The 26845-nt window shown below is 38.5% G+C and overlaps 1 protein-coding gene across 1 annotated transcript in view; it reads left to right on the top strand.

Annotated features, from left to right (window-relative positions):
* PRKCA (protein kinase C alpha) overlaps positions 1 to 26845 on the top strand; it is a 211135-nt gene that overhangs the window by 128795 nt on the left and 55495 nt on the right. Inside the window, exons 4-5 of the mRNA XM_032209981.1 lie at positions 16386 to 16497; positions 20079 to 20207. Of these exons, the coding sequence (XP_032065872.1) occupies positions 16386 to 16497; positions 20079 to 20207 (241 nt within the window). The remainder of the gene's footprint in view (positions 1 to 16385; positions 16498 to 20078; positions 20208 to 26845) is intronic.

The raw sequence follows: 26845 nt of genomic DNA, 5'->3' as shown, positions 1-26845 counted from the left end.
GACAGTTCTTGTATCGTGTCACTGAGAAGCTTTGCTTTCAATAATTAACATATTATATTAAATTATGTCAACTATGTGCTTAATGACACAAAAGTTTTGCTTTATGAATGCAGCCATTCACTCTCAATTTTTATTTATTTGTTTTTAAAATAGTTTTATCATATGTATTAATAAGGTACAGGTAATAGTTTCAGTTTTTTAAATGATGAAATTCCAAGTACAGCACTTGAGAAGCATATTATAAGAATTTATGCCTATTTTCTAAACATTATGCATATGTACAGTACTTCACATCTTCTAGACCAGGGGTGTTAAACTCTATTTCATCAAGGGCCACATCAGGGTTGTGTTTGACCTCAGGGGATGGTGGGTGTGGCCAGCTCAATGCCACTCATGTCAGGGGCACCTTTAGTGGCGTCCTTCACTATTTCCAGGGTGGCCCTGAAGGCCCGATCTAAGCACCCTGCAGGCCGGATCTGGTCCCCGGGCCTTGAGTTTGATGCCCCTGTTCTAGACAAATACCGTATTTTTCAGAGTATAAGAAGCACCTTTTTTCCTCAAAAAGAGGCTGAAAATCTGGGTGCATCTTATACATCGAATACAGCATTTTTTTCCTCCCAAAGCCATGCCCCTTCACCAAAATGGCCGTGTCTAGCCTTATGGAGGCTTTCAGAAAGCTCCTGGGGCTGGGGAGGGCAGAAATGAGCAAAAAATGGGCGGTTTTTTGCCCACCCCACTCCCCGCCCCAGCAGCACTCTATAAGCCTCCATAAGACTATGCATGCAATTGTTTGACCAAAAAACAGCCTGTTTTCGTGAAAAATGGGCCGTTTCTTTGCTCTTTTTTTCACCCCCACCCCCCAGGAGCACTCTGCAAGCCCCCTCAAGGGTATTCAGGCCTTTTGTTTGAAAAAAACGGGCCCGTTTTCACAAAAAACAGGCCGTTTTGGGGAGGTTTGCAGAGTGCAAAAACTTTTTTTCCCTTTCGGAAAGCTCTTTAGTTAGAGTGATTGATGAGAATTAGATTGATCAAGTGCTGTGCCAGCAGAAACAAGTCTTAGGTGCTGCAGGTTGTCAGTGATTTCCTTCTCCAGCACATGGATAAATACACCTGGAAACAACTACCTACCTACCTATTCTCTCTCTCTCCCTACCTACCTACTGTATTTCTCTCTCTCTTTATCCCTCTACCTACCTACTCTCTCTCCCTACCTACTGTATTTCTCTCTCTCTCTCTCTCTCTCTCCCTTCCTCCCTCCCTCCCTCTACCTACCTACCTACTCTCTCTCCCTACCTACCTACTGTATTTCTCTCTCTCTCTATCCCTCTATCTATGTACCTACCTACCTACTGTATTTCTCTCTGTATCCCTCTCTATCCCTCTATCTATCTACCTACTTTTTTAAAAAATTGCCTCTTCAAAACCTTGGTGCGTCTTATACTCTGAAAAATACAGTATGTCCTTCTTTTCTTTTACATATTGAGCAAAAAGGTTGTTGTGTTTTCAGTATTTTATGACCTATTCTAGATTTAATCCAGGAAATAGGGAACAATATATTCATGTTATAGAATGTAAATCAGGATCCTTCTTTGTGCCTTGTATAGAACCAACCCATAGACATCACAGATGCTCTGAAAAAATTGTTTGACTATTTTTAAATAGGCTTCACTTAGGAGATAAAAAAGAAAAGCCTTCATAAACTTCCTTCCTATTACTCCCAGCAGGTGGTCCATTCTGGAAGTGGTAGTCTTGAGATTTGGTGGACTCCACATTGGAGAAACCAGTTGTAAAGAGCTAGCCTTCTCATGCAAAGAACTATGCTTAGCTTAGTAGGACTAAAGAATGTGTTGTAACTGATTCATACAACTCACTGCCACAATTGGACAGATTCACACATCCCATCAAGCCATAAGCCAGGGGTTTTGCATCTGAAGCCCCCCCTATCCATGAAATGCCTACAAAAGTTTGGCTCCTGGTGTTTCCAATTGCATTTTTTACTATGATAGAAACAACATTATTTTAAAAATCCACTTGGGGTGGTGATAGTATCTCAACTTATTTAAGTTGAATACTTAAATATAACTGCAAATGGCATGAAGTCAGGTGAACTTTCATCCTGGAAAAGTCCATAATATTTTTTTTGAAACAGACTCCATCTATGCAAAGGCTAAATCTTGGTTACTGGAAAACATTGTTCCTCTCTAATGAAAGCAGTCTGTATCTCCCAATACAGGAAGCCAAAGCTAAACAAATTACATTATGACTTTGAATGATGCATGAACCAAACCAGTATTTCATGCTACTGAGGGCAATGCCTGTTTTGAGTAAGGCTCAAGAAATGTTCAAATAATGTCTCTTTGTTTTTCCAAACCCAATTTGCTGGGCTTGCTAAGAGCTTTAGCATACAACTGGTCAATTTTTGGGATGGGGGAAATTTCTTTGTATTTTTATGACAAAAATATGTATTGTCATGGTTTTAATTACATGTTTTTGTTGGTTCACCACATTTATAACATTTCACTGGAAGAAATTGTGATAGTCATTGAATAAGCAAATCAGCAGTGTAGGAATGTGTGGCGCTACCCTGTTTCCCTGAAAATAAGACCTCCACGGATAATAAGCCCAATTGGGCTTTTGAGCACATGCACTAAAATAAGCCCTCCACCGAAAATCAGCTACCCACGAAAATATTGCAACACAAGCAGCAGCCATGAGGTGACCACACTCGTTGCTTCCTGCACCTCAAAAATAATAAGACCTCCACAAAGGTAAGGCCAAGCGCTTATTTTGGGGGGTCAAAAGAAAATAAGACCCTGTCTTATTTTCAGGGAAACATGGTAGATATGTATCCCTTTAAAACAAGGGTTCCATTTTTCAAGTTGCTGCCTTTATCAAGAATTGCCTAGATGAATAATAGACCAGGTATCTTCTGTAATAAGAGCCTAGTTAGGGGTGGGTTCCGGCAGGCACTACAGCTGGTTTGCTCGTGTGTGCACTGCGCGCACATACACAGTGCAATAAAAATTGTTCTGTGCATGTAAGAAGTGAAAAACAAGATGGTGGTGCCTACAGTGCTGCCCAGAGAACCAGTTCAGGGGCGTGGCTAAACTACTACCAGTTCAGCCGAACCGCTCCAAACCGGTAGGAACCCACCACTGAGCCTAGTGATGTATATTTCTACCATGCCTGTAAAGAAACCTGCACTCTTAGCATTCTTTGAATAGTTCTGTGTTTTGACCATATACTTATTGCAAGTCATGGGCCATCTGGAGCACTCTGTGTAGGCTGCTTTCATCAGCTGCCTCTTGCTTTAGAGCTCTTCATGTGCCCTTTCACTGACATTGGAAATTCAAAAGAGCATCTTGAAACAGCAAGGGCTACCGGATGAGAAATGTTACTGAGATGTGCTAGCATAGTTGCAAAACGAGAAGGCATTTTAAAATAATGTGGCTGAAATTTATTTTCAGGGAGCTAAAGGAACTTGCTTGGGCTGACACTCCAGACAGGGGAGTTCTCTGTAAACCAGGCTTCCCCAGTCTAAATGATATCAATCTGGGAATAACTCCTATCACCAATCCTTACATCTAGTTTTTTTATTTCCTCAGTTTACAGAACAGCCTGGAAAACCTCTGACATAAAAACGCTGGCTGGATCCCATTGGATCTGAATGCCATTAAATTCTTTGATCTTGCATCTTGTTTGAGAATACCTGAAATGTGATGGAAAGGCAGACTTTCCTAACTTGGGGGATTTTGAGCTATATAGATTGGGATCCACAAGTCAGGAAAGATTGTGTTGGCTGGCTGGCTAGTTGGATGGATGGATGGAAACATCCTGAAATAGGATTAAATGTGTGCAAAACCATGATAACTAAACTTTTTAGTAATATTGTATCCTGTATTTTTAAAACTAGACTAGTATAATCTAGAATTTTCTAGGACAGTGTTTTTCAACCTTTTTTGTGCAAAGGCACACTTTTTTCATGAAAAAAAATCACGAGGCACACCATCATTAGAAAATGTTAAAATTTTTTAACTCTGTGCCTATATTGACTATATATAAAGTAATTATCCCACGGCACACCTTACACTATGTCACGGCACACTAGTGTGCCGCGGCACAGTGGTTGAAAAACACTGTTCTAGGTTGTCACTAGTTCTCAGAATTGTAGCCCAGACATAACTGAATAACAACAGTTTGGGAAAAGCAGTGTTAAACACATGCTGAGAAAATGTGTTCTAAAATCATTGGCTCTGAGACCTAATTTGAACTCGGACATAATTTGTAATGGCCATTCATTAGACAACCGGCTATATTTCTGTATCATCTCTCTGAAAGAGGAGAAGATGGTTCATGTCCTTCTCATCACAATTAGAATCCATCAACCTTAATTTGAATCTCTGTTGTTTGTCTAGTGTGGCCCATAATAATTCAGCAGTCAAATTGATTTTCAGAGAAGTAAAAGATGAATAATTATCTTTCTATCTGAACATTTGGGAATCCATTTGTAGAATAGATTCCTAGAAAATTAATTCTGGGAGGGTAACTTAGCTGGGCTTTTTTGGGGGGGGGGAGGTGGTGGTGGTAGATGCAGCTGAAAAGGGAAAGGATTAAAGAATATTTGTCAGTCTAATTATCAGTTAACAGGCTGAAAGTTTCCTAGATCAACCTGTTAGTAAGCACTTCCTTCCTTTTGTTTTAAAATAGTATTGGAAAATTATGTTCCGATAAGAACAGAACATGTTCCCACAGATTAGAAAAAATAAGCAGAAAGAACTCTGCAATAAATTTCTTCCTTTTATTTAAAAATAGGGTCAACAGAATGTTGTCTAATGCACCCTAATATTTGCAGAGCTAATGTTTAAAATGACTCAAAACAATAAAGCAATATTTACGTTAGGGCTTCTAAAGTTAGAAAAAATAATTATAACTGTTTTCTGTTATAAAAAAGATAAGGAAACAAGAGAGAGAGAGAGAGAGAGAGAGAGAGAGAATCTGTTTGGTTTGATGATTATGGCATCAAGTTAGAGACCAGGAGACTGTGAATTCTAGTTCCACCTAGAACTAGTGAAAACCAGCTGGGTGATTTTGGGCCGATGACCTACCTCACAGGATTGTTGTTATGGGGGAAATATGAAGAGAAAAGGTATGTTTGCTGCAGAAAAACAGAAATATAATTGTAATAAATGCTATATTAAAAGTAAGCATTTAAAAGTTCTTGCAGTAAAAATCTCTGCAAATGTAGAGAAGAGAGTGTTGAGCATGGCACCATCACAGAGAAGACCCAGCTGTGATCCTTCAGCAGTAACTCTTGGAATACATACCTCAACCTCCCCTTATGCGTGATTGACAAAAGTACATAACAATGAAGGCAATCATGCAGATTCAAGTTCCAAGTTATTTAGGGCTTCATAGGTCTTAATCAGAACCTTGAACGTGACTTGGAAACTGATAGCCAATGTGCAAGGTGAGGAGTCCTTGGTGCTCTCTGAACTTGCTTGTTTTTTTTTTGCAGATGTTTCATTACCCAAACTAGGTAATTTCATCAGTGCTAGTAAGGAATGCTGATTGCTGTCAATTTATATTCTGGTCTCTTGCTGGTCTGTGTTGGTGGGGGCAGTCCTAAAGATTCTTTGGTTGGGCTGTTTACTGATGGCTCTTTGGCAGTTTCTCGTGTTGTTTACTTGATTGTTGGTCTGATGTTAACCTTGGGGTTAATTGATGCTGATCTGGGTGCTGATTGCTGGTGGAGAGGTAGTAGAGCGCCGGGTTACTATGGGTGGTTTTTCTGCAGACTTGTGTTTCTAGTTTACAGTTGTGGTCTCTGCTAATCAGGATGTCCAGGAAGGGTAGAGAGTTGTTGTTTTCTTCTTCTCTGGTAAACTGGATTCCCTTGAAAATGTTGCTGATGGTTCTATGGGTATTCTCTAATTGGTCTTTTTTTAAAAAATTATGGTGACCGTGGCGTCTACATATCCGATCCATATTTTCTGTTATATTTGTAGAAGTGCTATGGCTTCTAGATGTTGCATGACAGCCTCCACTATAAGTACCGAAAGCGATGATCCAGTGGTGGGTTCTGAGCGGTACGGCCCGGTACAGACATACCGGTGCAGCTGGGAGCAGCGGCCACCATACAGGGACGGTGTTTCGGTGGGCCTATCCACCCACCCTCATTCCTTACCTCTTTTTGAGGGGAATAGGCCAATTGCACACACAGAGTCAGTATATAGCACCTGCGCAACCTCGCCGAGCAGCTGGGGCATCGCAGGGTGGTCATCTGCACAATGCGTGCGCAGCGCGTGTGCCCAAGGTGGACATTCAGCTCCATCACAGCGTACTGGTTGCGATGTGATCCGGAACCCACCACTGCAGTGATTCCATAGATGTCCCTTTAATTTGTGTTTAACAAAACTGTGCAAGGTTGCATTATGTTGCAGTGAAGGCTCTCACAGGCCTCAAGTGAAGAAACAACAAGTGAATGAGTATAAAGTCTCGATTTTTTGAAAGATAAATCCCAGGTCTTCAACGGAAAAGTTTTCATCTGTCGTGGATCCAATGAAAATCAAAGAAATTAGTGAAATATTTATAAACCTCGATATATTAGAAATTGCACTGTTAACAACATTAATCAAACTCTTATCCCCTGGTGATATAATGCCCTCCTTTTCCTTTTGTAAGAACTTACTATATTTTCACCACTAAGCAACAGTAGGTGTATAGGGAAAAAAATACAAATTTAATGAAAGCAATTCCTTTAGGCTATCAGAAAATAGATAACTCGTTACAGGTTATCCTAGGCAAGCTATGAGACAGCTTCACTGCAAGCTTTCAATGTATTCCAAGACCCAATTTGTAGATCTAAATTGGAGGAATCTGTTCATCTTATGTAATCATTAAAAATCTAGTCTTGTTTTTAAATATAGAGGTAGTTTATAATATTCACATTTTAAAAATATTGCTTTCTGTTGACTTCCCAAACCATTAACTAGGCTATATTGTGGTATCTTAAATGTATGTTGGTATGTACGTCTTAGTTACCAGCTTTGATTATGCTTGTAGTATCCTGGCCAAAATGTTCTATATCTGATGGATGCTGTCCTTATTCAAAGCAGAATATGCTACAGGTGTAAGGTGGATGACCTAGTCTATGTTTCCATATATTACTAAAAAGTAGGATCCCTCTGTTCATCCGAGTTCTCAGGCTAGACTCTAGACACTAAATGTCGATGTTTAATAATATAGCCTTTATTGTCATTGTACAAAATAAATACAACTTAATTGGTTTTAGCCTCAGTAGTGTAATCCATGACAAATAGATTTACCTCTATATTCACGAATTTATTTGCAACACATATAAAAACATAGTAGATTGGTTGCTTTATCATAAACAAGAATGAAGTCATTACCCAGAGAAGATCTATGTTCTACAGAAGGTAAAAATCAAGCCTTCAGTCTCTGTTTTTCATTGTTCCAATTCTAGATCTTTTTTTTCTGGCCATTTTTCCAACAACCTTCAGATTGGAAGGCACCTGCCTGATGGTGATATAATAATTATCACAGGCCTGACCACTGCTGATTCCTCCCTTCATTTTTTACAAACTATGACAGACCAACAGAGGCCAACCTTATGAGGACCATGATTTATGGTCGCCTTTGTTATCACCTACCCTTAATTTGTTTTATTTGCATTTTAATAATCTTCAATACTTTGTATAATGTTGCTTACCCTAAAAAAAAATTGGGAAAATACTGTACACTCCACTTGTTTCTTCGAGATTGGTTATATTTGTTCATTTTATGAAGTCTGGCATAAGATTTAGCAATGTGTTGCATAATATGTAACAAGGTGAACTTTTTAACCCGTCTCTTGAAATTTTAGACACAAAATATGTTAAAAACGTGGAAATAATTTGGACATTATATAACCCGAATAAGAGACTTAAGCCAATAGTAGATGGTTCCTGGGCACAGCTCATAAACCTAAAAGTTTTTTCCTGAACGTTGTGAGGAAAAGGACATCCTGAGCAAGATTCTGAATGTGATGATTCTCTGCAGGTGTTTTAGGCTAAATCTACTAAAATTTTAATTTTTTTATGCATTCATTATTTTGTATTCAGAATTGCAATATTCTGATAGCATTATTCTATTCATCTGATAGTTAACTGAGTTATTTATTAAAAGCAGAGGCTGTAAGGATATACTGCAGGGAAAAAAACTGATTAAACAATCCCATGGTGATATATGGATCGTAATAAATACTGATCTATCCCAAAGATGCTGGTTTCTTTTCAGTTAACTACTCCATAAGAATTAGTCTTCAGGGAAGAAAAGGATTCACTCTTATTGATAACAAATCCGAGCTTGTGTAAATGGTCAGTTTTCAAGTATTGATATATTTCACTGTTCATAACAAACCCGAGCTTGTGTAAATGGTCAGTTTTCAAGAACTTTCAAAAACAGAACGCCACTTTAGTCTAGTTGTTAAAACACCAGGCCAAAAACTAGGAGGCTATGAATTCTAGTTCTGCCTGAAAGCTGACTGGGTGATTTTGGGCCAGTCACTCTTTCTCACAGGGTTGCTGCAGAAAAAAATAGGAGGAAAGAAAATTAATTATGTTCGCCACCTTATTTACAAAAATAATAAAAGTGGGATTAAAAAATTGCATTATAAAAAAAACAAAAAAACATTGTTCACTGAGTTTGTAGTTGATTAAAAATTATTTGCAGGTATAAAATGTGTGATAGAGCAGATATTGCACTTCTAAACCTCTTTTTTTAGTGGCTAGTTTTCAGAGGGAAAAAAAATCAGTATTAGTAATTACATTTACACAGCTCTCCAAATCAGTATTAAGGGAAGTTTTTGCATTCAACATTCTTTGAAACTAAATGGATAACCATTTGTCTGAATATCTAAGCAGAAGATTAAGCTAAAAGACCTCCAAGGTCTCTTCCAACTCTGTTATTCCATTCCATTCTAAATAAAATACCATAATCATATAGTAATATGTTTGCATATCGGTTAATACTAATCTGTCTATTCATAAATTTATTGTTAAAGTTAAATGTGAAGATTTGCAATTAACTAAGCACTTTAAAGTCATTTGGAAATGAATGATAGATTTTAGCATTGTATGAAGTAGTGGGGATTCATGTTCTGGATTGTTTCTTAACCACACAGATGGCAGAAACAAAATGAGATGTGCAAAAGGTCAAATAGCTGCTCTTAGTATAGAATTTTAGACACTTCAATGCAAATACCTCAGCTTTTAAAGCAAAAAAAGATTAAGTCTGATCTCACTTAGGCTTAATCTCAGGATCAATGTTTCTGGGAAGAATGACTGATTTGATAAAAAAATATGATGAGAATCTTATCCAGAGATGTATATTGAATGTCCATTAAAAAGGACACTGTTGGCTAATAAGAGATTTTTTTTAAAAATCTATGTATAACTAAAAAGATAATCCAAGGCATAGCAGTATAAAGAAGATGTCAGCGTTCCAAATAACATCCAAAATTAAATCAGAGTCCAAGGTTAAGTATTGCTCTAAGTTCCAATTTATCAAGAGAGTCATGTTGGCACATCTGGAGAAACCCGAATCTGAGCTTCCTGGGGTTTCCCTATCTAGTTGAAAGTTCATGATCTTGCCCACACACCCACAAGTCCATCACATGGTCCAATCTTCCACTGCCATATTGGCAATTCTACCCATCCAGTTCCGGTCAGGTGCAGAGATGCAGAGACAAAGGATGACCTTGGATTCTAGAAAGGAATTTTATTTTGACAACATCACATTCTACTCTTTACGATTCCCCCTCCCAATTCCCCACTAATGAAACAGCAAAGTAGAATAGAATATTAGTGTGGCAGGCCAAAGATCCCAAAAGGAACCGGCTGCAGGCCTGACACAAGACTGGTATTTAAAGAACTAGTATGAATAGGAAGAAGGGTGATTTGGGGAGAGGTTTAATAAACAGAGGAGTTAATCTGGAGCGGTGACAAGGGAACTGGTCACAGAGTGTCTGTGCAGGGGAGACGAGGCAACAAAGGAATTGCAGGAATGGTTTGAATGAAATGGGTCAAATAGGAGCAGAACAGGAAATAAAATAAATTTACTGTATAAGGAAGAAATGTTGCCCATATGCCTATAGAGTTTTGAAGGTAAAGGAAGTATAAATGTAATAACTGCAAGGAAAAGGGTATTTAAAGATGGTAGGACTAATTTTTTTTTCAGGAAGAGCAAAAATTGCTCAAAGAGCAATTAGCTCCTAGAGCAGTACAGCAAAGTAGGTTTTGAATTCAAAATGGAATGATGGGGCCTGTAGAGGGGATGATGGAGATCTATTGAGTTAAGTTCATGGATATAAATGGAGATTCAGATGAGTTCTTTATGTCTTCAGTGGCCTTCCTAATGCTTATTGACCTTCAGTAATTAATTTCTGCTCCTTCAATGTTTAGTCATGTTGGCCACATGACCACGGAGATGTCTTCGAACAGCGCTAGCTCTTTGGCTTTGAAACGGTGATGAGCATCTTCCCCTAGAGTCGGGAATAACTAGCACATATGTGCGAGGGGAACCTTTACCTTTAATTAATTTCATTCTAAAGTTGCTTATCTTACACTGCCAACTTCTGGATACATTGCAAAAGCCCTGGTTTACAGACTGAATAGTAGCAACAGCATCCAATTGGACTGAATTACAATATTTCCTACTTCCACAAAACTCCACTGCACCCCAGTAGTAATTGTCAGCATATAATGGTAGAAAAAATATTTTTCAAAGTCCTTAGAATAAGAGCGTAATACCCTTTTCATCTTTTTTTCTCTTGCCTTGTGTTCGTTCGTTCGTTCTCTCTCTCTCTCTCTCTCTCTCTCTCTCTCTCTCTCTCTCCCCCCCCCCCCCTCTCTCTCTCTCACACACACACACGCCACAACCTATGACTCAGAGGCCACATACCACAGCTTTGAATGGAACTCTTAATACGTGGTGTTAAATTATAGTTTTTTTAACATGACAAAAAAGGAGAACTTTATTAAACAAGTTTAATTTTTAATCACCTTCATCAATCTCGCTGTGGTGTCCCTGCTCATTTTGGGAGTTTAACCCTGTCTCCCAGTTTAAAGAAAAAAATCCATTATTTGCCTAACTTGTGCATCATCACCTATTTCCAATAAAGATACATAAAGATTGTTCTCTAAACCAGGGGTCTCCAAACTTGGCAACTTTAACACTTGTGGACTTCAACTCCCAGAGTTCTGTAGCTAGCCACGAGTCTTAAAGTTACATGTTTTGGAGACCCCTTCTCTATACCAGAGTTCACCAACCTTTCTGGCTTTGTGGACCGGCCGGAGTGGGTGGGGAGAGGGAATGGTTCCATGTCAGCTGTTTGCATGCTTGCGCTTGCTCACCACTTCCGTGGCCCAGTTCCGAAGGGCTCAAGGTCGCAGCACAGGGTTGGGGACCCCTGCTTTATACCAAGGACTATTAAATCAAACTTAAGAGTGAGAGGTAAAGGACCTTAATAATAGAGAGTGTGAAGAGGCAGTGAAACTTACTATCAGCAGTGAGTATCTGGACAGACAGACTGAACTGTTTGTGGAGATTACTAGGTTACTCTTTTTCTAGTATCTCTGTGTGTGTGTGTGTGTTGTATTGTATGTATGTATGTATGTATGTATGTATGTATGTATATTATAGGAATTATACCTAAAGCTGCATTTAATCATTAAATGGGGTCATCATTTAAGATGTTAGACTAGACAAAAAGGTATTTGATTACATCATTTTTATAATACTGATTCATTTCTGCAGTTATCTACTTGTATTTGAAAGCATTGTGGAGCAAAATATGTGTTGTCAGAGTTATGCCTATTCATAGTCATCATTCTAAATGCTAATTTATTAAAATGCATTTGTTTTCTCTCTCTCTCAAATTACAGCGTATTGGGAATTCAAACATATATCCTTTGGTTTTCACAGCTAAAGGGAGAATTGGCCTAATGTTTTTGATCATTAAATTCCTATTCAGCTAATTGTGTAAAAAATGTAGAAATTTAAAAGTTATTTTTAATGTCATCATCTCATGAAATGCTAAGAAAAACTATCTGGTCAGATCAATACAGTCATGGATTGGTGGGCATGGTGTGGGTTGATGGGTGTGGCAGGGGAGGGATACTGCAAAATCCCCATTCCCTCCCCACCCCACTAACCTGCTTTCCAGCTCCGTTCTCCTGTTCAAGGCAACAAAAGAAGATCAGCTGGGATGCAGCGGGGGTGGGGCCAGCCTATTTGCCAGTTCTCCGAACTACTCAAATTTCTGCTACTGGTTCTCCAAAACCTGTCAGAACTTGCTGAATGCCACCTCTGGATCAGTATCAGTGCATTATGTACAGAGATGAGACAAAATACTCTGTCTATTTAGCTATCATATTCAAGTGTGCATACAATTTGAAGTCTGGAGTTTTGTATTTGTAATTCAGCCTGATTTTAATGTTTCATATAAACTATAGTATTTAAGATTTGTTATTTTTCTTCATCAATGTTGCCTTCGTATGAATGATCACTGCAGACAGAATCTAAAACAGAACCTTGCAACTATCAAATGTAGTTAATCTTATTGAAGAATAGTTATCTACGGCATAGAAAACTTATTTCTGATACAGTATTCATTGCTACTGTTGTTTTGTAATCGGCAAATGTCTTTTTAAATGTTTTCTATTGTGTGTTTTCAAAATACATGTTACATTAATATAATGTACATTATTCCCATCTTCATCTATTCTAAGGATAGACTTTCTATAGTTTTCCAGCATTTATCCTGGAAATTTGTTAGGGCAAGATTATTATTGGCTAGGTTACCTTTTTTCTTTCCAATCTTTTAAGTGGCTCTTGCAGAATTTCCTAATTACACAAATAGCCATTTTCCCAGTAGCATTATTTGGCACCTTAGAACTAATCCACAAATCTTTTAGACAATTCTGAAATAAAATCTGTGGAACACTGTAGAAGTACCAACACTGACAACTTGAGGCAACACAGATCTGGGTTCCTTGGCTCACAGCAGTCCTTTTATTAAGAACTTGGGTAGTGAAAAACCTTTAGGCTTACTAGCTCTTTTATGTACGCCGTAGGGAACTGTAGTAGGAGACATTAATTATTTTCTTTAGAAGGCAGTTTAATCCAGGCATCAAAATGAAACGAGTAAACTTTTCAACACCTCAGTGCTATTAGTGAAGAGGCTTTTAGCATTACTTTATGTTACTTAACCAGACTTACCAACATATTCATATGCTGAAGACAATTTGTAAAAAAAAAAAAAAAAGTTACTGGTAGAAATGCATTGCCACATATATCTGTTGTGTTTCCCAATAATGTTTCAAAATCCTAATTTCTAAACAGCTATTTGTAATTCTTCTGTCTTCAAAGTAACCACAATGCAGAAGACAGTCAGTTACTGGCCTGACCATTGGAGGGGTTTGCAAGCACAGGTTTTCCAGTTGTGGAAATGTACTGAGGATAAGGGAGTCTGCTTAGAATGTCTAACACTGTATTATTCTATACCTTCAGATTCAAATATACATTGATGTGGCAGCTAAATAGTGGGATTTGGACTCTGCTACCAGATGCTTTAAGTGGCTTCTCTGTTGAGAAGTTTTGCTGATGGGACCAGAAAGATGTCTGTGTTAACAAAGCTTTGAAGGGCATTTTGTTGGCTCCTTGGGCTAGGGGATTGTGGGAATTGCGGAGTGCTGTAATCTTGAATGTTTCAAATTATAGTATAAATTTTAATAGATCTGAGACCTCAGTTTATTGGTGTCCTATACTAGGATTAGAGGACTCAGTGGCTAAGACACTGAGCTTGTCAATCAGAAAGGTCAGCAGTTCAGCGGTTCGAATCCATAGCGCCGCGTAACAAGGTCAGCTCCCGTTACTTGTCCCAGCTTCTGCCAACCTAGAAGTGCGAAAGCACGTAAAAATGCAAGTAGAAAAATAGGGACCACCTTTGGTGGGAAGGTAATAGCTCTCCGTGCACCCTTGGCATTTAGTCATCCTGACTACATGACCATGGAGACATCTTCAGACAGTGCTGGCTCTTTGGCTAAGAAACGGAGATGAGCACTGCCCCTAGAGCTGGAATTGACTAGCATGCATGCACGGGGGAGGGGTGACCTTTATCTTTACCAGATGCTTATTGCCATTAAGATAAAATCTGGTACATGCATTCAGAAGCTCATCTCCCTCCACAGAGATGCTGCTAGGCAATTTTCAAGGATCAAAGTGGATTGTAGATTGCAGAAGCCAAATGATTCCTGTATGAAGAATCCATTAATTGCAGAAGTTAAGACATCATTTTTCAGAAGGCTAAGATAATAATGTTAGTAAATTGTGAGTGATTGTGTAGAGTTGGAGAATAATTGCCTATTGTCAAAACAAGGGGAAAGACAAGGAACCCCTGTACCTTTTGAGACAAAATGCTAATCCCCCCCCCCATTTAGAATGCAATTGACTTTGGAATTGGAGAGATAGATAAAGTGCTGATAAAGGCATTTTTGTCAGAAATGTAAATAATTGTATGGCAGTGGCTCTCTAGCTTGTGCAATTCTTCTTTTTTCCCCCAATTCCTGCTTCCAAAAGAACTTGAAAGAAGATAGATATGAGAGAGAGAGGGAGGGAGGGGGAGAGAGATGAGGTTGGGTGGAGCAGACAGACAGATAGGATCACAAATGTTAATCAAGCAGTAACCTTTTAAAAATGTTATGGTGCCAAACTTGTCACTTCTGAGAGTTTTCAATGAGCTCTCAGCTTGAAACTATACATCATAGTCATTGAAATCTTGTTGGGAAATCTAAATAGTCTGAAATAGATTTTATTGATCTTAACAGTTGTTTGTGACAGGACTAAATCTAGCAGATAGTTCCATTTAAAATGCTTTGTACAAATTATTGAATTACTAATATCTTGTTATTGAATAGCACTTTGTATAATTTTGGGTAAATGTGCATCACATTTTGTAAAGTCACACAATAAAAAATAATGAAAGCTTTGCCTCTAAAGTGCAACTGAACTAGCGGGTCTAACATTAATTTTTTATTAGATGTTTTTATATGTCATTCTGCCTCCCCCTAGAGGGGCATTTTATATTCTTCTCCATTGTGGATATTTTTTATCTTTCTGAATTTTTTCATAAAATAATTTTGTGTGAATAAAGCATACAAGAATCTATCCATACATGACATTGAACACTTGCATTTCTCTGTTGAATTGTTGGCAGGAACTAAAAAATTGTACTTTATTCATTAAACCACTTCAGATCTGGATCTTTGCTACTGTAGCTTGCTACTGGATCTTCTGGATCTTTTGCTCCTGTAGATTAAAAAAATAATTCTTAGAACCTCATTGACCTACAGATGTTTGCATACATCAATAGAGTGAAAAGATAACTTTGTACCTAGCAAAAGTTCTAAACTTGATGCAGAAAATTATTTTTGTACAGATACAAGATTATCTTTTTGTTACTGTATCCTATTAATTACAGACATACATAATATATTTGTATTGGAACATACTCTTCTTGGTGTTATTGTTCCTGCATTTTATAAACTGGTAAGATTTTCTAACGTTTGTGACTTGATACAAGTTTAGACTTGTATCTAAAAAATACACTTCCATGTAAATATTTGTAAATAATTTTCTGTCTTGACCCAGAGAAAATGGATAATTTCTTTCCCAAATTCTATAAAAACAAATAAGGGGCATTATTATAGGAACATTGGAAGCTGCTTTAAAGTAGGGCACAGTATTTGTCCTTCTCAGGTAGTCTTAAAGTAGAAAAAGATTTTTTTCCCCATTGTGTGTAGCTTTGTGTTATTGGAAATGTCAACCATTAAACCTGCAGTCCAAACCAAGCACCTACTACCTCTTCTCTGTAAAATCCCACCTGAAGGAACGAAAATTCCTTGGGGGTAGTTTTTAGTTAAGTTGTTGATAAGAATGTAGAATATGTTTTCTATGCTATTTCAGCCAGTTCAAGTTTCTTTAAGTAGCAGTCAAAAACCAAAGTATGCAACCACAACTTTGGTTGTATTTCAGCCAGAATATGACAACGTTCCAAAAAATAATTTTCTGAAGTTCAAGTGATCTTTGCAGGAAACACACACACACAGGGGGGGGGGGAGAGTAATAGAAAGGAATAGATAATAGTATCTTTGTATTACGTATATAGTGTGAACGCACGATTATTGTCCATGGAGATATATGTATTCTGCAAGGAGTTGTACGTGGATTTGTAATTCAGAAACTTTCATTTAGCATTTGACAACATTAATGTCTTTAATTTCATTGATTGACAGGTAACATGACACTGACACTTATCTTCTTTTTAGGATCCAAGAAGCAAGCATAAGTTCAAAATCCACACATATGGGAGCCCAACATTTTGTGACCATTGTGGTTCATTACTTTATGGACTTCTGCACCAAGGGATGAAATGTGACAGTAAGATATTTATTTCATGCAGAGTTTATTTTTATTTTAAAAAAATCAATGAAGCCATTAGAGTTGTGTCTAACTACTTTCCAGTAAAATTTATTGTAGTTCCTGTTAATTACAAATGTAGTAGTCCATTTGAAATGAATATTTCAACACATCTAGCAAAAGACTATAAATGAGAAGAGCTTTTTATCATGTTGATTTTTTTGTAGCCATATATTAATGGAAACTTACTGGAAGAAAGAAGCATTATATTCAATCAGCAGTTGACCTGCAATATTATGATAAAAGCCCAAGCATTAAAAAAAAATTAATGGCAGTTTGTGGCCTCATAATAATGCCTTCATAATGCTTGTTCACTATCCTTTTGTTTTTTTGGTTGATTCACCCTTGCAAATTGCCACCAATAGAAGAACCCACTTTTTTCTGGGGAATTGACTTCCCCATAAATAAAGCATTAGGGCCATTGCCAAAAAGTGTGTGAAATTTTGGCTATTGCCATATGATTTACACATTGGAGCAACCCAGTGGAGTTGGCAACAGAAGCTAGTGCACCCAAGTCTCATACAATAGACCCACGAGTGAGTTCTTTTACTGTGTCTTTCCCAGGGAATTACGGTAGTTGAAGTATGGAAAACTAGAAGGATGTAGATGAGTATAAATATCCAATGCTATAAAAATTAAGACTCCCACACCAGGGTATCTGAGCTTACTGATCACTGCTTAGATAAACGCAAAGACCATATATCCCTTCCCATTACAATTTTATCAAGAAAAGTCAAAATTATTTTATGCTGCATCAGGTAGAAGGAGAGAAGTTGAAAAAAATGGAGTGGGGACAGTGCCTCACAAACAATTTCACAACATAACCTAAGGCAGTTTGTCAAATTCTAAGTATAAGGTAACCTGCTACTAGGACTGCAACGGTAGCTGCAACAAAGAGATGAATAAAAACAGCTGTTGTCAGAAAGTACACAAACTGCTGTTTCTCCTCATGTGGTTTGAATAGAACTCCTCTTCAATAGCTATAAAAATAGCAAGCTGTCACCTATGACTAATTAAATGGCTTGGAAGCTATTTTGGGGATTCCTTAGAAACCTACTCCTGTGGAGTCCTTGGTGCTCTCTGAGCTTGCATATATTTAATTACCCAGCTAGGTAACAACATCAGTGCAAGTAAATATGGACTTTACTTTCCGTTTGTATACAGTAACTTGCCTCACTTGTGTTGGTGTGGGTGATTTTCTCGCTGATGGCTCCTTGATTGGGTATTGTTAATATTCCATCAATTCCCCACTACAGTAGAACCTCTGGTCATGAACGCTTCTAACCACGACCAAATTGGGTTCTGACCAAAAAATTCACAATTTTTTTTTCAGGCAAATTTCCTCTTCCACGCCATTTTTTGTAAGCGCCAAATTTCCAATATTAGGTTGGTTCACAATGAAATCAGGTTGGGACCAAAGTTATGGAACAAATTATGGTCGTCACCAGAGAATCTACTGTACATTGCAAATATATTATCAATTCTCCACTATAGTGCTTTCAGAAAATCAAAGACCTAAAAATAAAAGATTAAATTATGGTTTCATTCAGTGTCACAGCACTCTTCACATACATAGATCCAGAACCAGCAAAAGAATCCACGCAGCAGTACTACACAACTCACCTGACCTAGCTAAATACTCTAAGATTAAAATACCCAGAATCATGGACCCCATCAACCTCTGCCTCACTACCTACATACTGTTTAATTGACAGATATATGAACAATTCAGAAAAACATCCATAGGATCACCACTCTTAAGACTTACAGAAGAGACGACAGCATCTAGAAAGCACAGCACTTCCACACAATCAGCCAAATATACATAGATACATACATACATACATACATACATACATACATACATACATACATACATAGGATATGTAAATGAAACCTTTGTTATAATAAATAAGGAACAATGAGAGAAGACACAAGAAACCATCAATAACAGCTTCCAAAATAAAATTCAATACAGAAGAAGAAAGCAACAATGTGCTATTCTTTCTGGATATATTCATCAGCAGAGGAAACTACAAAAAAGCCCAGCATTTTAACCACTGTGCTACAGTGAGTTTCATTTGTAATGACTCCCTACATTCCCATGGCTTAATGGTTGGCTTTGAGAAAATCAGGCATTCTTAAGACTTTGTTTCTTATGGAAGAAAGACAAAGAACTCTTTCAGTTTTTCTGCCTTTCAACATGAGTTGAACATGAGGTTTACCTCTAGAATTAAAACTGTGTCTATAATTTCTGAAGAGATTCTAATGTCAAGGTATAAAGATACACTTTTCCCTAATATGGAAGAACTAAAAATTAGGTATCTCAATCCTTACAACATTTTGATTCAACAGTTTTATTGTCAAACAAAGCACTTGTCAAGACTTTGATTAAAAATAGTTGTAGTCACTTATTTTTCCAAACAGATTTTAAAAAATCAACCCGGAAAGAATTTTTCACATGGTGTTTCCTAGGGAATAGCTAAAACATAATTCTTTTACTAATATAAGGCAGCTTTCCTGATGAGATTTTTATGGAACCACTATGTACGCCTTAATGGATGCTCAAAACCAAAAGCATTGAAATAGTAATCGATAGTTGTATGGTGTTTTAAAATACCTGGAATTTAATGATTGGCCAGAGTTCAATCCCGAAAAAGAGGAGATCTTATCTTCCTGGATGTGTTTTTATTTTCATTTTGCTTTCTATAAAACCCTAGCACCGTGATGGCAAACCTATGGCATGCATGCCACAGGTGGCAGGCGGATCCATATTTGCCGGCACAGCAGCCCTCATCTCCAGTGCACATGTGCGTGCCGGTCAGCTGATATTCAGTCTTCCAGAGGCGTGGGGGGGGGGGCATTTTTGCCCTCCCCGGTCTTCAGGAAAGCCTCCGGAGCCTGGGGAGGGTTAAAACTCACACACATGTGTGGTGGTGAGGGTTGCACATGCATACTCAGGTGCAGGGGTCACACACAGACATACATGATAGTGTGCGCACCCACAGCATTGTCACACCTTTAGAAAAAGGTTAGTCATCACTGCCCTACCAGGTATTCAGCCAACTTATGTTTCCCTACATTTTCCTTCTTATTTTCAACTAAATGCCACCCATATAGTTTTTAATGTCTAAACTGGCATCATTAAAATTTGTCTCAACACTTATTTGGTATGTTGGGGAATCACTGACTATGGTCAAATTTGTCATATGTCTCTGTATGATTTGTGTAAAAGCAGTCTTCAAGGCTGCAGCAGAAATGGCTGTTTTTTTAACTCAAAATCATTTTCCTCAAGATTTGCCCTCTGACAGAGAAAATACTTGCTTTCATTCGTGAGAAGATACTGCAAACACACTTCTTACCTTACGTACTGAATGTGGAAAGAATTTTTTTTTTTGAGCGGACTATAAATTGACAAGCTTTCCCTAATACCCGAGAGATAAGATCAACTTCCCTGGCAATATGAAACTGGTAGTGCCAATTAGTTATGTCTGTCCTTTACACTCCTTAGGATATTAAATTATTTATTTTCTGATTTCCAGCCTGTGATATGAATGTTCACATACAATGTGTAATAAATGTTCCAAGTCTTTGTGGAATGGATCACACGGAAAAAAGAGGGAGGATTTATTTGAAGGTTGAAGTGACTGGTGACAAGCTGGAAGTCACAGGTAAGGAAAGCTTCTTAGATGTAATGTGGCTTATTTAAGGATGCTTTTATTCATTTATATTGAATAGCTTTGAGGCAATAAGCATAAAAAATGGCTTATGTACTATATTCAGTAAAATTTCAGCCTCTGGCTGGAACAAAGGATTATGAATTCCTTTGAACTGAAGGGTGTAATAGGCTTACTATCCATATAAGAACGTACCCAGCATCCATGGCTGGAAAGTGAGGATGGAAAATGACACAGTGTGCCCATATTCTGCTTTGGGGCTTCCAGCAAGGAACAGCATGTCCTTTTGGCCTAATTCCGCTAAGGAAAAAATCCCTTGAAATAGTAATTGATTACAAACTGAATAGAAGTCAGCAATGTGATGGATCTGCAAAATAGGCATATGCCTGTGGAGGTGCTTAGTAGATTAGGAGAAGATCCCACCTCCACCCTATTTACGCATTGATTCCTTTTTATCTAGTTCTTGGTCAATTGTATTGTTTTAATTCCTAATGCTTTTAATGTTCTTATTCTTTTATATCACACTTTGATATTGTTGTAAGCTGCCCAAAGTCACTTGACAGTGAGATGGGTGGCATATAAATTAAAGCAGTAAATAAATCAACATATTCAGAGAATGGCATTGTGGATGATCAGGCAACTAGAGCCTAAATCTTAAGGGGCAAATGTGAAGGAAGTAGGTATTTTAGCTTTGGTGTGTGTGTGATAACATACTTCAAGTGTCAGCTGTCCCAGACAGAAACATCAAAATCTCTCATTTATTTTTTCAGGGTATAGAAAATAAACACTGTATTTAAGTTGTGTTAAAATTGAAGGCTAGGAAACAGCTTCCCAACACTAACATGAGTTTTGACTGAGGAATTAATTTACCCGAAAAGTTGATGGACCACTGAATGTATTGACTGGAAGTAGACCTCCATCTGTTAGGAATGCATTTGCTTGGGTGACTATACTGAACGAAGAATGTTATGATTCTATCTTCATCTGAAACTACAAAAATAGAAAATGAAACAAAAAAACTAGATTTTTTGTTTTCTTTGTTATTTTTAAATACTTTTTAAAAATAGATAGTTGAATCATGTTTCGATGTAACTGACAAAATGCAGGCAGCTCAATCCTACTGCTTAAGGTAGATTGGTTTCCTTTCAACTTTAGTGACCTCTCCGAAGCAGCAGTCCATGAAAATGAAAACTAAGCTTTCCGCAGACGCTTTTTTCAAATTAGGAAAGACAAAGTAATTTTAAGTCTATTTTTATTCGTAGACTATTGGCAATATAATTGACACTGAATTTAGTAGGCCGCTATCTGTAATATTTCTAGCATTTTCTGTGACAAGGTTATTATACTCACAGCAAACATTTTTGCAAGAATGAAATTGGAAATCAATATTGATCATTTGTTAAAATTAGAGACACAGCTTCTGTTACTAATCATTGGTACCAACTCTTGTCTGGGCCAGAAGAAGTGTGTAGCACGGAGGACTCCGAGTCCCATCATGCGCACCATATCACGATAGTGCACCCAGCAATCCGAACCCCAGATAATATAAGGCAGTGTTTCTCAAACTTGTCAGCTTGAAGATGTGTGGACTTCAGCTACCAGAATTCCCCAGCCAGCAAAGGGAGTTCAAACACTGATGTAAGACACAAAAGAATCTGGTAGGGAAATCTACCTTAATAAAACTAGTTGGCCTGATATTTCAAGAGAACCACCAATGGTGGATGCTATTTTCTCTATTCTCGTAGCACCGGATAGCTGAGGGAGAGGAAAATTATGGGGGAGCTCTCCTCACAACTTGAGGTGGAAGGAAGCATGATATTCTTAGCCTGGCAAAATGTAGGAGTGTCAGTATTCTGAATCATCTTCCGGAAAGCGGTATTGAGTTACCTCTAATTTTTGCTGATCTTAGGGCTTAATTTAGTGTTACCCAGGGCAGAATTCTGTAGGAGTCTGAATCAGACTTCCAATTGCTCTTAAAATGCATTGTGCGAAATAAATAAAGTAGGCCTTACTTTGACAGATGCCCTGAAGGTAGAAAAGGCAGTTAAGCAGATACAAAACTGACAGTGTCACATAAGCCTTGAAGCACTGAGGGTATTACTATCCACCTCCACTCTGCTGCTAGTACAGTATTTTATCTTTTCTCTATTGTATGCTTCTCCTCCTCCTCCTTCTGTCTCCTAATTAACTCTTTTGATTTGCCCTGCTAAAAGAGAGCACACGGCCTGCTTTTATAGCCCTATAGCAAATTGGAAGAAAGGGATGTGGTGGTCTGCTTTGTTTTTGTTTGTTTGGTGGGGGTTTTTTTGGGGGGGGAGGTTAGTTGGTGGGCAGTTGCCTATTAATGAAACTATGTCCACCCTTTTTTCCTTCCTTGATTCTTCACAATCATCTCTGACAGGGGTGTCTGGAAAAGCAGCTCTTCTTGAAGGACGCCTGACCTTGTTTTCTTTGCTTTTGCCTATCATGCACAATCCTTGTAGCAATAGTCTGCAGAAAAGAATGCTTTTTCTTTCTCAAATGGCTGGTTTGGTCATTTGGGGCAATTACACAGGTGGAGATTTTCTACTTATAAAATAGTAGACTCCAAGACCCTATAAATAAAGCTAAATGAGAATAGCAGAATAATAGGGCTGGAAAGGACCTTGGAGGCCTTCAGGTCCAATCTCCTGCTCAAGCAGGAAATCCTATACCAGTGATGGCTAACCCTTTTGGTGCTGAGTGCCCAAAGCATGCATGTGTAACCCCAAAATGCAATGCGAGCACCAACCCCATGCATGCCCCCTGCCCCCCATTTTGGGTTCCCGGTTGGTGCAGGAGGCCTTTCAGGCCCAAAACGGAGTGTGGGATGGGGCGCGCATGGACGCGAACCCTCAAAATGCAATGCAAGCCCCCCCCCCCGCACATGCGCCCCACCCCCATGAAACCAGACAACCAGCTGGCCGGTGGGAGGTGCGCATGCTTCCGTGGTGGAGCTAGGCTGGGACGACGGCTGGCATGTCCACAAAGAGGGCTCTCGGTACCATCTGTGGCACACGTGCCATAGGTTTGCCATCACGGCCCTATACCGTTTCAGACAAATGATTGTCCAATCTCTTCTTAAAAACCTCCAGTGATGGGAGCGCCCACAATGTCAGGGGGCAAACCCGTTCCATTGATTAATTGTTCTCACTGTCAGGAAAATTCTCCTTAGTTCTAGGCTGGATCTCTCCTTGAAAGGTTTTCACCCGTTACTCCTTGTCCTGCCCTCAGGTGTTTTAGAGAATAGGCTGACTTCCCTCTACTGTGTGACAATCCCTCAAATATTGGAAGATTGCTGTCATGTCACACACACACATAGTTCTTCTCTTTGTTAGAGTAGACATATCCAGTTCCTGCAACCATTCATTGTATGTTTTAGCCTCCAGCTCTCTAATCATCTTTGTTGCTCTTCTCTGCAATCTTTCGAGAGCAGAGTTCCCCAACAATTCCAGCTTTGTGGACTGGCTGGGGTGGGGGAGAAGGGATGGTTCCACGTGAGCTGCCAGAAAGCACACAGGCATGCACGGAGCTCCATTTGTTTGAGCAGTATGCATGTCTGCCTGCTGCTCATACAAATGGAGTGTGCACGCATGCATTCACCCGCTGCTTGCACAAGCGAGAAGGCATGTGGCATGAACTCACCAACCATTTCCCTCATGGCCCACAAGTTGGGGGTCCCTGTTCTAGAATCTCAACATATTTTTGTATTATGGTCAGAACTGACACAGCATTTCAAGTGTGGTTTTACCAAAACAGCATAAAGCAGTACTAACACTTCACATGATCTTGATACTAGCCCTCTGTTGGTGCACTTTAGGGTTGCATCAGATTTTTGGGCAACTGCAGTACATTGCTAGCTCATACTTAAATGGTTGTCCTCTAGGACAGTGTTTTTCAACCACTGTGCCGTGGCACACTAGTGTGCCATGACATAGTGTAAGGTGTGCCGTGGGAAAATTACTTTATATATAGTCAATATAGGCACAGAGTTAAATTTTTTTAACATTTTCTAATGGTGGTGTGCCTCGTGATTTTTTTCATGAAAAAAGTGTGCCTTTGCACAAAAAAGGTTGAAAAACACTGCTCTAGGACTCCTAAATCCCTAGATCACAGTGACTGCTATTGAGCCAGCTACTATTCTATTCTATACTTGTGCATTTGGTTTTTCTTGCCTAAGTATAAAACTTTACTTTTCTCACCGCTGAAATGCATTTTGTTGGATAGGACCCAGTTTTCAAGTCTGTCAAGATCCTTCTGGATCTAAAGTGTTGGCTATTCCTTCCAACTGCCAGTTTAGCATTATCTGAAAATTTGATGAGTTCTCCTTCTAGATCCTCATCTAAATAGTTTATGAAAATGTTGAAGAATATTGGGGCTAAGACAGAAACTTGGGGTACTCCAGCATGCTTCTCTCCATGTAGATGTAGTCCTGTATTTCCAGGACTGTTATGTATTGAATGTATATTGTTGTGTTAAGCCCTGATAAAGTGAAACTAACCTTAGATGACCTTTACTGTTAGCTCCAACTGTTTTGGAGGGAAACTTAAGAGCATTCATATTTGGGCGGGTTTTTCAAGCATTATGATTGGTTAAGGCCCTGTGGGCCCAGAGTATAAATTACAGGCATTTGCCTGCTGTTCCTCAGTTCCAGTTTTGAGTCAATAAATGCTGTTGTAGCTATGCTGGTCTTGTTCTTGCCTATTGAAGCTCACTATACAATAAAGGCTACAAGTTGAATACAGTTTGAGAACCAGTTATAAATCCATCTGTGGTACTGCTGTCATTCCACATTTTTCTATGCTTTACTGAAGTCCAAGTATACAATATCCACAACATTTCACTGGTCCACCAGTTTAGTCGCTTTATCAAAGAATGCAATAAGATTTGTTTGGCATGATCTGTTGTTGATGAACCCATATTGGCTTCTAGTAATGGCTTTGCTTTTTGAAGGGAAGTATTTCACACAATGCTACTGAACTATGGAATTCATTGTCAGCATATTATAAAACAATAGCTATTAGCTTGGATGTTTTTGACAAATTCTTATTTGTATAAGTTTCTCAGTGTGCACTAATCAGGGTAGTTATATGCTACTACTTGGAGGAACAACAAGGTGGGAAGCAATTACCTTCACATCTTGCTTTGGTGCTTCCTACACATGACTTGTAGATGATTGTGCTAAGTAAGTTTCTGTCAAATCTAGCAAGGTTGAGTGTCATGTAAAATTGCCATTGTTTTTAATTCTAACATTTACTCCTAGTACATAAAACAAAGTTTGGCATTTATAAATTAGATTGGAAATTCAATACAATTTTTCCCCTTATAATTGGTGTGTCTATGGCCAAAATAACTCCTATTATTAAAACAATAATTCACATTTCATTATATAAATTCATCAAACTGATATCACAATTCATGATTAATTTCAGAGGAATATATTTGTATTTAATTATTAAAAATGTGATACTTTAGCCATTTTTTAAAAAAAAAACTATAAAATACACTGGAAAAACGGAGAGAATTTTGTTATCTCTTCAAATGTTAAGTGGATTTGAATTTGAGAAAGGGATTTTTTCAAATGGCCACGAATTTCTATCCATGCTTAGAGGACTAATATTACTGCAAATTACGAAGCAAGGAATAATATCATTTAAAAAAAATAGAATTAAAATAGAAAACCTATTTTAATAATGGGCATATATTGGACAATGCATCCTTGCCAGTTTTATTCTCTTTAGGGCAAATCATTTTGGCCTGTGCTTTACAGGAAGTCCTTGGTTAATTATAATAATTAGGATATCTGGAACTTCAAGGAACAGTTGTAAGTACCACGTGTTCTACTTGTAAAGTTGAACAGTCGTTAAATGAGAACTGCTTGTAATTGGTTCCAGATGGTGGACTTGACTGTTGCTGAGGTGTATTAAAAATACATGTATGTCCATTTATGCATCCTTTTCATTCAGCATATAGTACAAACCAGTGGTGGGTTCCAGATCCCGTTCCAATTGGTATGGTTAGAATGGGCCCAGCGTCATCCACATGGACGCGCACAGCACGTGCGCACATGCACGCAGAATGTGCACATGCATCTTACTGTTTAGCAACGCCTCCGCAATGCTCCAGCTACTCAGCGGAGCGTCGCGCAGGCACTATAGGTGCCGTGCACGGAAGTGCCGAAGTCTTTAAAGACAGGTAAGGAGTGAGGGCAGGCAGGTGGGCCCTCCGGAGCACCGTACTGGAATGGTATTCAGTGCTCCGGGCCGGCTCCAATACGCCTGTACCGGGGTGTACCACCTGCAACCCACCACTGGTGCAAACACAAGTCTTCAAAGCCAGAGATGGACAGCAGAAAGCTTTCCAAATGATGGACTGCAACTTGTTATATCTTTTAGAAAGAAGGGTTCTCTTCAGGATATTAGTTTCTCCCATCTTCACATAAATACACACACACACACACCACTGGATTAATGTTTTAAGACATATCACCTATTTCACTGTTTTTTTCCTTCATGTAAGCTCTCGCTCCCCACCCCACCCCCAATAATGGAGAGAATACATGGACATTTTCAGAAGGTGAGAGTTATGATAAAAATTTTGTTCTATACCTTTAG

The sequence above is a fragment of the Thamnophis elegans genome, chromosome 2 (assembly GCF_009769535.1).
Source record: "Thamnophis elegans isolate rThaEle1 chromosome 2, rThaEle1.pri, whole genome shotgun sequence".
NCBI classification, from domain to species: Eukaryota; Metazoa; Chordata; class Lepidosauria; order Squamata; family Colubridae; genus Thamnophis; species Thamnophis elegans.
The sequence above is the reverse complement of the archived record's forward strand: the minus strand, read 5'-3'. Positions and strand labels throughout refer to the sequence as shown.